The sequence below is a fragment of the Chlamydotis macqueenii genome, chromosome 1 (assembly GCF_036417535.1).
Source record: "Chlamydotis macqueenii isolate bChlMac1 chromosome 1, bChlMac1.mat, whole genome shotgun sequence".
Classification (NCBI taxonomy): domain Eukaryota; kingdom Metazoa; phylum Chordata; class Aves; order Otidiformes; family Otididae; genus Chlamydotis; species Chlamydotis macqueenii.
In genome coordinates this window covers 215,525,926-215,538,627 of record NC_141556.1, presented here as the reverse complement: position 1 = coordinate 215,538,627, position 12,702 = coordinate 215,525,926, and the positions used below count along the sequence as shown (strand labels likewise).

General features: G+C 60.1%; 1 protein-coding gene across 2 annotated transcripts in view; it reads left to right on the top strand.

Moving 5' to 3' along the window:
* The window catches only part of DCHS1 (dachsous cadherin-related 1), a 50,972-nt gene that overhangs the window by 33,147 nt on the left and 5,123 nt on the right, over positions 1–12,702 (top strand). For both annotated transcript variants that reach the window (XM_086739880.1, XM_086739881.1), the window contains exons 9-20: positions 174–331; positions 2,393–3,227; positions 3,520–3,759; positions 4,225–4,350; positions 4,621–4,830; positions 5,420–6,283; positions 6,734–6,847; positions 9,043–9,254; positions 9,432–9,586; positions 10,857–10,987; positions 11,460–11,746; positions 12,345–12,483. In XM_086739880.1, coding sequence (XP_086596006.1) covers positions 174–331; positions 2,393–3,227; positions 3,520–3,759; positions 4,225–4,350; positions 4,621–4,830; positions 5,420–6,283; positions 6,734–6,847; positions 9,043–9,254; positions 9,432–9,586; positions 10,857–10,987; positions 11,460–11,746; positions 12,345–12,483 — 3,471 coding nt within the window. The remainder of the gene's footprint in view (positions 1–173; positions 332–2,392; positions 3,228–3,519; positions 3,760–4,224; positions 4,351–4,620; positions 4,831–5,419; positions 6,284–6,733; positions 6,848–9,042; positions 9,255–9,431; positions 9,587–10,856; positions 10,988–11,459; positions 11,747–12,344; positions 12,484–12,702) is intronic.

Sequence of the window (12,702 nt, the reverse complement as noted above, 5' to 3'; positions counted from 1 at the left end):
AGCCGCAGAACTGACTACTTGATTCTGCTCTCGGCCTTGCGGCCATTGCCCTGTGGGCAGATGGGTGCCCGCTGCCCAAGCCCTGCCATGCCACACTCCCTCCTCCAGCCCAGCTGCCCCCTGCCCTCCCTCCTCACTGTCTCTCCCTGCAGCGTTTCAACTTCTTTCTGCAGGAGCCTGGGCAGAGCGTTTCACACTGCACGTGGCTACTGGAGAGCTGCGGACTGCCACGGTTCTACGCCGGTCTGATCGTGCGGAGTACATCTTCACTGTGACAGCCAGTGACCGGGGCACGGTGCCTCGCAGTACCTCAGCCATCATTCGCATTCAGGTATCCAGCGCCCCAGCTCCGCTTGTCCCTGCACCATCTGCCTCTCTCTCACCTCTTGGAGGATACCATCCAGCTACTTGGCAGCCTTCCTCCCCACCTTCTCACCCTCCACTGCCTTCATCTCAGGGCACCCTCTGCCCTTGCTCAGCTCTTGATCCAGCCCTCAAATCTGTATGGAGAACCTGGGATGGGAAGGGATCGGTCAATCTGCCACAGTGCATGTTCTCATTGCTGAAGTGGTCAACAGCATTTACACTAAGCAGTTCTGTCTTTTCCAGCCTTGGACAGCCAACTCTGTCCTAGATATGCTGTTGCAGAGAAGACCTTAGAGGTCCCCTGCACAGAGACATGAATTCTTCCTGGCTTCTACTGAAAACAGTGTTCCTGACGTGCAGGGTGCTCTTCACGTCTGTAAAACTTTGGCGCTCACTGGCTGGTGCACTGGGTCAGACAGCAAAGTCTTTGCTCTCCTGTTAGTAACGAGCTTCCTTTTTCAGCAGAGGCTCCAGTTTCCCCTCAGTTGAGACACCTTCACAGGACACCATTTCACATTTTCCGGTCCTTGTTCTTGCAGTTCCCAAGGCCATCTGACTCTCCTTGTTTGAAGCTGTTGCTTCTCTGTGCTTGCAGTGCTCTCTAACATTGCCAGCAAGTTCCTCACATACTCAACTTTCTTCTGCCTTGCACCTATCAGCAAGTGTCAGCCCCCAAGAGCCATCTCTGCAGAGGCCTGATAATGACTCTCCTTGAGCCAGCTGATCTGGTCCTTTCCATCCCAACCGTACTCATAGTGTGCCTTTAGCCCGTTTAGTGAGGGATCTCCCACGTGCTCCTGCATCAGAGCCCAGCTAAAACCCGGGCGAGTTCGGTACACGGTGTTTCCTTTGTCCTTGAGCAGAGGAGCCCTGTGCTAGCCTGGCACATCTGCCTTCAGCGGTTCCACACCACCTCGTATACCATTTCCTGTTTATGCCGTGTCCGTAACTGTTCCTGTCATTAAAGTTGTTCTCAGAGTGCGGAGGCCAGGCTGGCTCTCCGAAGTGCTTGGTTGCACCCCTGTGATGCAGCTGTTTGCCAGTTGCTGGTTTGGACAGCCCGCTGGGCTGGCAGTCTCGCTACGTTCTCTGTTTCCCTAGCTCCTTCACATGAGTGCACTGAGATCTGCAACACGTTTTCCCTTCGAATAACACTGCTGCTTTTCATACATCCTCTTTCCCATCCACCTCATCCCCGAATTAACTTCACTGTCTTTAATAAAAGTAGTTATAGCATTTATTTGTCTTTGGGTCATACTGGGTTGTCTTTCTTCTCTGTACCTCTCATCTAGATGAGTGTCACCTCTCTTCTTGCCACACGTGCTTATGTTTTGCAGAATTGTTTCTGCTGGTCTCTTGCCTTTGCCATTAGATACGGCAGAATCACAGAATGGCACAACGCAATCGCAGACCACAGACTCACAGAATGGTTGAGACGGGAAGGCACCTCTGAAGGTCATCTTGTCTAACCGCCCTGCTCAAGCAGGGCCACCCACAGTCAGTTGCCCAGGACCATGTCCGAGTGGCTTTTGACTGCCTTCAAGGATGGAGAGCCCACCACCTCCCTGGGCAGCCTGTGCCAGTGCTCGGTCACGCTCACAGTGAAAGGTGTTTCCTGGTGCTCAGAGGGAAGCCCCTGGGTTCCAGTGCATGCCCATGGCCTCTGGTCCTGACACTGGGCACCACTGGGCGGAGCCTGGCCCCCTCCTCCTTGTGCCCTCCCTGCAGGTATCGATGTACTTTGGTAAGATCCCCCCCGAGCCTTCTCTGCACAGTCAGCAGCTCGGCCAGGCCTTGCTTCCCCCGGTGCCGCAGGGGAAGTGCGTCTTTCACCCTGTCAAACCCGCACTTCTTCTCAGTGTGTTTTTTGGGTTGCTGTTCATCTCTTAGGCCGTGAGAGCTGAGACCTTGCCCCCCGACGCCTGCTCTCTGCGGGCCCCGTGTCCCCCTCTCACTGACTCCCTGACAGGACCTCCTGGCACACAGCACCCTGCTGCGTGCCCCTCACTGCTGCCTTTCCTCACAGGTGCTGCCATCCTCCCGCGTGCTTCCACGGCCTGATGCCACTGTGCTGACCCTCCATCCTCTCGAGGGGGTCAAGCCAGGGTCTGTGATCGGCTCAGTGGCACCCCCGGATGCCCCTGCGCGAGGACAGCTGACCTACACAGTGGTAGGAGGTGGTGGGGATGGTACTTTTGTGGTTGACAGTGTGACGGGGGAGATTTACGCTGCCCGGGAGCTGGACTATGAAGCTGGGGCGCGGCATGTGCTTCAGGTGAGTGCTGAGGACACGCAGCACGGCTATCCGTCCAGCCGACTGGTGCTGGTACAGATCCATGTGCAGGACTGCAATGACCAGACACCCACCTTCCCTGAGGACCCCATCACCATCGTGGTGCCCGAGAATGCCCAGGCTGGCTCATCCATCTTCACCTTCCAGGCGCTGGACGGGGATGGCGTGGGCCCCAATAGCCAGGTGCGCTACGCCCTGCTGCACCAGGAGCCCCCCGGCGCTCCCTTCCACCTCGACAGCCGCTCGGGGCTGCTGACCCTTCGCCAGGGCCTTGACCGGGAGGCTGCTGCCTCGTTCCTCTTGGTGGTGGAGGCCACGGACCAGGCCCGCAACGTCAGCCAGCGCCGCTCGGCAGCTGTCACAGCCCGTGTGTTTGTGACTGATGAGAATGACAACGTGCCCCTGTTCCTCTCGCCTGCTGCTGTCACCGTCATGGAGGACCAGCCGACGGGGTTCGTGGTGCTGCATGTGGTGGCCCAGGACAACGATCTGGGAGAGAACGGGCGTGTGAGCTACTCATTGCGAGCAGGCAACAGTGACGGCCGCTTCCATCTTAACCCCAGCACTGGTGAGGGCCCAGGAGGACACAGGGTGGGCGGCAGGGACACTAGGAATGTGGGGGCCAAGGAGGTTGCAGGGGTGTCGCATGGTGCACAGGAGGAGGTGTGGGCTGGGGAACCTGGAGGAGGGAGACTTTTGGGGTGCGAACAGCCCCAAGCATAGCATCTGATTGGCATGACACCACTGTCTCTGCTGAGACCTGGCTGTCCCCAGTGCCTGCAGCCTTGTGACAGCTCTGTCCTGGGGACGGTTGGCCCTGGTGCCGCGCAGTCCCAGCTCGCCCCTCTCCCTGTCTGCAGGTGCCCTCTCCATTGTGCGGGCCCTGAACCGGGAGGAAGTGATGCAGCACAACCTGACCGTGGTGGCCATGGATCATGGTTTCCCACGCCGCTCCGCCACACAGCTGCTGTCCGTGCTGGTGCTGGATGTCAACGACGAGGCTCCCACTTTTGAGAAACCTGAGTACGAAGCGCACATAATGGAGAACTTGCCAGCTGGCAGCCCTGTGCTGCGGGTGCTGGCCATGGACCGAGACATGGGTGAGGATGCAGGGCGAGGGTGAGCTGCCCAGTTTAGTCAGAGGCCCTTCTGGAGATGCGGCACCCAGGAATGGGTGCACTTTGCTCCCTTCTGCCTGGTTTTCAGAGCCTGGCTGAACATGGAGGGAAGGATGATCACCTGGCCTGGAGATGAGAGATGGGCGGAATCCTAGGAGAGGCTGAGAATGAAAACAGGGACACTGATTCCCTCTGCTCCCCAAGACAATGCCCTTTGTTCCCTGGAGGTTCCTCGGCCCATCTTCTCTTCTGCAAGCCGGGCTGAGACCTCCCTCCCCACACATCTCTGCCCCAGCTTTACTTGCCAGGGAGCAAGATCGTCCTCTCCCACAGCCCGTGTGACCCCTGGGTGGGAAGCCTGCAGGGAGGGAGGTGCAGGGCTGTGAGCCAGATGAGAGCTCCTGGGGTTGCTGCTGGGCTGCTCTCAAACCTCCTTTCTCCCTGCAGGTGCCAATGGGCAGGTGTCCTATGGGGGTCTCTCTGGGGGACCGTTCTCCATCCATCCACAGACGGGGCTCATTGTCACCACACACGCCTTGGACCGCGAGGAGCAGGAGCAACACGTGCTGATGGGTAGGGCTGTGCTGGTGCCTTGGGGGTGCAGCAGGTGTGGGGAGCATGGGCGGGGCAGATGGGTGCTCCCCACTGCTGGGGAGGGCAGTATTGCAGGGAGGGCAGGCGGTGGGAGGTGATGGCAGCTTGCGCGCATGCAGGGGTGCTGGGTGGTTTGAGCATGCAGTGAGCCCATGCCTGGCTGCCCCTCTGGGTGTCTGGGTATTTGCGTATGGCAGCCTTGATAGTAGCTGCCAGTCCGCAGGGTAGCCTCTTGCTGTGTTCCTGCAGTCTACGCGCAGGATGGTGGCCTGCCGCCCAAGCTCTCCAAGGCAACCGTGCGGATAACAGTGGGGGATGAGAATGACCACGCACCACACCTGGAAAGCGAGTCTTGCTCTGTGGAGGTCCCTGAGAACCAAAGCCGCGTGGCACTCTACACGCTGCGGGCAACCGATCCTGATGGAGGCGAGAACGGGCGCTTGGAATACCATGTGGCAGGTGAGGCACGCAGGGAGCTCTGCAGCTTCTCTCTGGGCAGCAGGTAAGGGTTGTTCACCCTGGGTTGCCTGTGGCTCCAGGAAGCATCACCTGTGGCAGTTCCTGTTCCGTTTCAGTCCTCTCCTGCTCCAAGCCACGTGTGCTTTTGCCACCTCTCAGCCCTCTAGTTTCTCTGCCCCGGTAAAGAGCACCGGAAGATCTGGAAAGGCTTCCTCCTTCCCCAGGCTCTTGTCTGGTTCTCCAGGCTTGGGCTAGTTCCATCCCTCTCTTGGCTGCTCCGACCTGCTGAATTTACAGGTTGCTAAGTGAGATCTCTGCTGTTACCACGCTGAGCGTTATCTGGGGGCTCCCGTGGCAGCAGCACTGGGCTGTGAGCTGTTGCAGCCAGGTCTTGCACAGACACACACGCACAGAGCTGGACCAAGGAGGTCCAGTCCCACTGGGGCTTTACGGAAAGTAGCTCACCCTACCCTCCCTGCCAGGACACTGGGGTGGACTGCACGCTGTCCTCTCTGGGCAGCCCTGGGCAGGTCTTTCCTTGTACCAGTGATAGTCATGCTGTCTTTCTGTTCCCTCTCCTCTTTTCCAGATGGAGACCCTGGGCAGGATTTCAGTCTGGACCCAGTCTCCGGTGTCCTCTCCACTGCACGTGCCCTCGACCGGGAGCAAGTTGCTTCCTACAGCCTCACAGTGGTGGTGCAAGACCACGGCACGCCCCCGCGCAGTGCCACCATGTCAGTGAACGTGCGGGTGTTGGACCTAAATGACAACGCGCCTGACTTTGCTCAGGCCACCTATGCAGTGGAGGTGCCAGAGGACTTGCCTGTTGGTGCCCTGGTGCTGCAGCTGGCGGCTAAGGACCCCGACGAGGGCACCAATGGGCAGGTCTCTTACTACCTGGGCAATGAGTCACTGGGCATGTTCCAGGTCGAGCCACAGAGTGGGCGCATCAGAAGTGCCCAGGCACTGGATCGGGAACGCCACCCCAGTTACAGCTTTCTGGCCAAGGCTGTGGACTCTGCACCATGGGAGCCCAAGAGCACAGCCGTGCGTGTCACGGTCACAGTGCGAGATGTCAATGACCACGCTCCTGCCTTTCTGCACAGCCCGCTCACTGTCAACTTGTCCCGCCACACACCGCTCAAGCAGGTGGTGGCCACCATGAGAGCAGAAGACAGGGATGCAGGTGCCAATGCCTCCATCCTGTATCGCCTTGCCACCCCCAACTCCGCCTTCGCAATCAACTCCTACACAGGGGATATCCAACTGCTGCAGCCCCTGGGCTCGCTCAGCCAGCGCCAGCGGACACTCTTCATCCTGGCCACAGACCTGGGGCAACCGGCGCTCTCCTCTACCGGTGTGGTGGTGATCCATTTGCAGGAAGAGCCCTACCGCGGGCTGCGCTTTCCCCGGAGCACCAGTGACGTGGCCCTGCCAGAGAACGCTGCCCCAGGTATCAGCTGGGCAAAGTGACCAGCAAGCGCTGGGATGAAATGGGACAGGGCAGGAGGTGGGTGCTGGGCTGGCAAAGCTGTGGGAAACCCAAAGCTGGGAGCACTGTGGGGTCTTGGGAAGCCCCCTTGTGCTTTGGGTAAACCCAAGGGATGCAGGGTCTGCCTGGTGCCCAGGGGGTTTGCCTCAGGGTGTTCAGATCCCTGTAGGCAGTCACGGGTGCCCAGCTGCTCCTGAAAGGTCTCCAGGGGACACAGTGAAACCATAGAGGGGCCATGGACAGGCCTCACGAAACCTGGCTCCCACCCAAAGTTACCATTAGATCCCGCTTCCTCTGGAGCAGGGTCCTTGGGAAGGACCTGTCCTGGGTACAGCCTGTGCTGCCCGCACGCCGCCCTGCACCCTCGCCCCGGGACTCTGCTGCCCTTCCCATGGTTCCTCTCTCTTCCAGGCACCGCTGTGGCGAGCATCCAGGCTGTACACACGGGCGGCTCTTCTGGGCGCATCACGTACAGCATCGTCAGCGGCAATGAGAGGAACGCTTTCCTTATCCAGCCCAGTTCAGGTACAGCACTGAGACCACCTGGGGAGGGAGCAAGTGGGTGGCCCTCCGAGCTCTGCCATCAGCTAGCACAAGGCTCAGACCCCCCGAAGGCGCAGGGACACATTCCACACCTCTGTACCAGTGAATCGGCCGGTGTTAGTATTTGGATATGGACACTAACCTGTCATTCTCCAGAGGCTGTTAGCACAGCTCCCAGCAGAATTTTGGTCCTTCCTAACTGGCCCTTTCCCCAAAACCTCCAGGCCCGGTTCAGGAGGTAGCAGAGGCCAGGACCATCACTGAGATGCAATCTGCGTGCAGCCTTCGATGGCACGTTCAGCCAAATGGCACATCCTGTGTTGGAGCCTCCGAGCCAGGCACGCGGACTGCCGGGGTTACTCTCTGGTGTGCATGGCTGCTGTGACTGCAGCCCTGCTCTGGGCTCACAGCTGTCTCTGCGGTCCCAAAGGTGACGGTGAATGGGCAACCAGCACTGTCCAGCAGGCATGCTAAGGGAGCGCTCCCTCTGCACCCGACCGTTCCCTGAGCACTCAGCGGGTGCTGAGCATACCGGTGCTCCCTGTCCCTTTGCATCCCTTCATCTTGTCGCTGCTCGAGCCGTGTGTGCCAGTGGTGCTCAGGACACCCGAAACATGTCCTGGCTGCACCCCGGTTGCTGTGGCAATACCACTTCAGCTCACTTCCCTCGGGCAAAGTGCCCAGGATACAGAATTTTTCCCTTAAACCGTGTCCCTCCTTGAGTCCATTTGTCTGTGAGACACTGTCCTGCTTTCTCTGGGGGCAAGGGGCTGCATGTGGCAACCGGACGCGGGGTGCTGGAGCACCGCAGTGCCGGGGGCTGGCACAGTGCTGCCCTCCTGTCCCGTGCCAGCTGCCAGGCAGCGTTACACTGGGCCTCTGTCCTTCAGCTCTGCCGTGACAACGGGCTGGTGCGTGGGCACCACTCTGTGGCTGTCCTCAGCCGTCCCCAGGCTTGTCTCCTCTCCAGGGAGGGCCAGAGGTGATGGCCAAAGAGCTGTGAGAGCTTTGTGCTGCAGAGCGTACTAAAGGGCCTGCTATGGACAAGACCAGAGCAGGGAATGCCACAGAGGCGCCCTCAGCCTCATACCATGCTGCTTCTGTCCGGGGCAGAAGCAACCCTTCAGAAAGCAGACTGCTGCTGACTCTTTTCCTTGTGTTTTCTCTGGGCCAAGCCTGGAGGCAGGGCCTGCCCTGGCAGGGGCACGGGAGCACCGCTGGCTCCCCGCCCTTGAGCTGCAGGAGGAGAGGGCGCAGCCGGTCTCCAAACCAGCTGCCATGCTGGAGCTGTAGTGTGTATTTTCCATTCCCGGACCTGTGGCCTGGTTCCAGCTGTGCGTGTTGGAACGCATGTTACCACGTAAAGCTGGCAGCAGAGCTCTTACGCAGAAGCAAAGCTTGTCCAAGGCCACATAGCTGGTCTAGGTGCCTGATGCCACATCCCTAACACCCGACCGGTTCACCCGGCGGTTGCGTGCCGGTGCAGGAGCAGGCTGCAGAGAGCGTGAGGCTCTGCAGGGCTCCCCAGGGCAGGAGTCCGGCCACAGGAGCACAGTTCCTCCTCCTTACGTTGGAATGCATGCCCGTAGGAATGCTGCCAGTCATTTCAGTCTGTCTTTTTGGGTGCCCTCCACCTTGTTGGGTGGCACAGCAGTACCTTATCATTACGGAAGCCCAGGTGCAGAGTGGCTCAGGAGGATAAGAGTGGATGTCTGTCCTGAGACCCCTGGCAGGAGAGCTGCTCCCACAGTCTTTGTAAGGACTTGTCCTAGGCTGGTAGCTGCAGCCGGGTGGCTTTGGCTTGGAGCTCGCTGAGCTCATGTAGCAGTACAGGGCTTGACAGGGAGCAGTCATTCCTTATAAACTGGACACACCTCAGACGGCACTGCCATAGTGGGAGGACTGGTGCATGCTTTAATGTAAGTGGAAGCTGTCAGTCCTGAGCACCATGCAGGATTTACTACCCAGGGCAGCTCGCTGGGACTGGTGGGAAGGCTGTTGCTTTGGAGAGGGCTCAGTGTGTTTGTTCTGTCTCTGTGGAAATGGATGGACGAGCAGAGGGAGGGCCTGAGTGCAAGAGAACAAAAGAGAGGATGAGGGATGGATGTGTTGGTGATCACTCACCCCCTCTTCACCACCCCCCTGCCTCCCCCACCCCCGCTGTGCCCCGCTCTCAGGTGCCATCTCGGTTCAGGACTCCAGCAGCCTGGATTTCGAGGCCAGCCCCCGGCTGCGCCTTGTGGTCCAGGCAGAGACAGCAGCTTCCTTCGGCTTCATGGCCATCAACCTTAACCTGCAAGACATGAATGACAACTTGCCGCGCTTCCAGCTGCAGAACTACGTGGCGTTCATCTGGGAGTCACAGAGCTATGACTCGCCAGTCATCCAGGTACCACTGGGCACAAAGAGGGACACCCAGGCCCCTGGGCTGTCTCTCTGCGGGGGTGAGGGGTGGGGGTTGTGCCGTGAGCCTGGGGCTGGCACCTACGGGTGAGTCGAGCCTTGAAGGGACGTGGTTTGCAGGGCTCCACAACTGCACTGCTGAATCTCTCACGTGGCTTTTCAGGTCCTGGCAGATGATCTGGATCAGGGAGCGAATGGGCAGGTGACTTACGCCATCAACCAGTCTCTGCCAATGGCAGGCCTGTACCACATCGACCCTCAGACTGGCACTATTACAACCGCCGCCATCCTGGACAGGGAGATCTGGTCCCAGACGCGGTGAGTGGAGTCAGACTAACTTGTGCCACAGAGCCAGAGGCGGGGAGAGCTGTGGAGCAGCATCCCCAAGGCTGCGGAGGATGCCCTGCTCCTCGGTGCCACCCAAACCTGTCTCAGCCCTGTCTGTAAGGTACTTTTGCCAAACAGCGGGGGATTTAGGCTTAGTGTTAAGATGGGGAGCAAATGGCGTCGAAGGCATGACAGATGGCCATGAGATAAGCCAGTGCTCCGTTCAGCCTGGTCCCTGCAAATCTGAGAAGACTGTGAGGGAGGCAGTGGACTCTTCAGTGGCTGCATCCATTCCCTTTCCTGCCTGCTTAACCCAGACCACATATGTTCAGTCCCTTCCCACTCCCACGCATTGCGCCCTTCCGCCCTGCCACACACACTCCAGGTGCTGCACGCTGCCCTGAACCCTCTTGCAAGTCCTCCTGCATTCAGCCCAGGTCCTCACCAAGTGCACAAGCTCTAGGTGTCATCCAGCCACACATACTAAGATAATGGCAAACACAACAAATTTAAGTCTTCCCCTACCCTTTTACACACGCATGGTTCAGATGCAGGAGACAGCCTCTGCCGCCCCACCCAGGCTACGTTTTCTCCCTTCCGCTTGCCCCGTGTGTCTCTCCCCTCTTCCCAGGCATGGGGAGGCCTGGGGCGTTCATTTCATCCACGTAGCCATCACCATTCCACAGAGGGGCTCCGTGCATTCCCCAACACCAAGACATGCTCCAAACGCCTGTCTGCCTGCACCCCACAACGTGCTCTGCCTGCATCATCTCCCACACGCCTGCCCCTTGCACGGACTGAAAATGCCATGGGTGCATCCGCCACCTCCCCTTGCAAAAGCGTCTTTCGTCCCGCATACCTGTGCCAGGGCTGTGCGTGAGTTCACTGCCCACCTCGTCTCCAGACACTTGTGCCCACGTTCACTGACTGCTCGTGTGCTCCAGGTGCAGAACACAAACCCGCTGCCCTGCAAACCCACACCTGAGATGTGCCTCCACCTGCTGCCCTGCCCCGCCATCCTCTCCATGTACGCACATCCGCTGCCCCACATGTGCACTGCAGATACTCTGCACGTACCCGTTGCCCCAGACACTCCAGCTGCTGTGCGCAGTTCCACTACCACGTGTACACTCTCCAGCCCTGTGCTCTGGCCCTGTGTGGTACCCTCCCTGATGTGTTGCAGATGCTGTGCGTGCGTTGCTCCCTCATACAGCTGGTCACATCTGTGAGCCTTGTGCTGTGCCCTTGTGCTTGCCCGCAGTGTGGTGGTAACGGCCATGGACAGAGGGACGCCGCCACTCGTGGGCTCTGCCACGCTGACCGTTGTGGTGATGGACATCAATGACAACAGCCCCACCATCCCATTTCCCTGGGAGGTGCGGGTCCCAGAGAGTAAGTGCAGCTCAGCCCTGTGAGGTAATGCGTCGCCCGTGGCAAGAGCTGAGGCGCGATGGAGCCCTGTGGGTCATGGAGAAGCCCCCTGAGAGGCTTGTCCGTGCCCTTGCCACAGGCCACCTTGTGCTGACTCCCCCGAGCTCTTCAGCACTGCCCCATCTGAGACAGCCGGGGGCTGCATGGCCCCTGTGCTGGTTCCTGAGGGAAGCAGCTGAATTCCCAGCGCATCCCTGGCCCCTGCCCACACTGTGGGGGCCCTGGCTGCACGCCACTGCCCTGCCTGCTCTCTGTCCTCGGCTGTGTGCCCTGTGCCCAAGCCAGTCCTGCCCTGCCCTGCCGAGCCCCTTATCCCTGCCATCTCCCCCCTGTCCCCGGGGCTCAGGCTCTGGATTGAGCTGGTTTCCCACCACGGGAGCCAGGTCTTCCCCAAGGAGATGGGGCTGCTTGCTTATGCCTCGTCTCTCCACAGACACGCTGCTGGGCACGCAGATAGCCCAGCTGACTGGGAACGATGTGGACTCAGGCCCCACACTCTCCTACACGCTGCTGCTGGATGGTGATGCCGTGGGTACGTTCAGTGTGCTGCGGTACGGGGGACACATCGCCCTGACAGGGCCACTGGACTACGAACAGCGCAGCCACTACACCCTCACCCTGCGTGCCTCCGACACCCGCCATGAGACTGAGGCCAACCTCACCGTCGTCGTGGAGGATGTGAATGACAATGCACCAACTTTCAGCCAGGGCTTCTATCAGGTACTGTGTGCACCGGCATGCGAGGCAGCGTGGGCCGTCCTGCACAAGCCCCTCTGCGGCTCCTGCCTGGCTCGCTTGGCCTTACGAGGCACAGGGACCTCCTTGAGGAGGGGTCTGAGCCTGTCCTGGCTCTCCTCTTCCTGAGCTCCCATCCGCATCCTGATGCCCCTCGTGCTGTCGCTGTGGCGTGGGCAGGAGGCTGAAACCAGGCGTGTGGCACTGGGGTCAGCAGCTGCAGGCCGGCACAGCTGCCTGCAGACGGTGCCTGCTGGAGCAGGTGGGAGCGGTGGGAAGGCCGGGAGCGGTGGGAGGTGGGTCACAGCCTGCTATTAAAGAGTTCTTCAGAACAGCAGAGCAAAGCAAAGAACAGCATCAAGAACTGGATCTGAAGCTGGCTGGGAGCTGTGCGCGTGGGACAGGCCCCGCAGCGTGCCAGCCACGGCCCTAGCGCAGAGGAGGGGAAGGCCCTGGCCCTGGCCCTGGCCAGCCCAGACCTTGTCCCAGCCATGCTGGCTGGCTGCGGGCAAGGGGGAACAGGCACCCACACGGGGGACCTGGGGGGACTGATGGGGGCTCCCTCCTCTGCCATCTCTTCCAGGTGTCGCTGCCGGAGCACACGCCTGCAGGCAGCATCATTCTCACCGTGAGCGCAACTGACCCAGACTCGGGAAGCAACGGGGATGTCACCTTCCAGCTGGCCATGCCCAGCCCGGACGTTGCCATCGACCCCAGCAATGGTGCGTGGGGCTGGCTGCTGTGTGGGGCCATCCTGTGGGTTGGTCTGGCAGTGCCTGCAGCGGGACGTGCCCTGGCGCTGGCCCAGGCTCGGTCCCTCACCAGGTCGCTGTCTGGGGTAGACATGGTGGCACGGCCATCGAGCACTCCCACCGCGGCATCCCAGGCACCTGTTCCTCCAGCCGATAACCCTGAAACCCTTCCCGGCTCCTTGTTGGCCC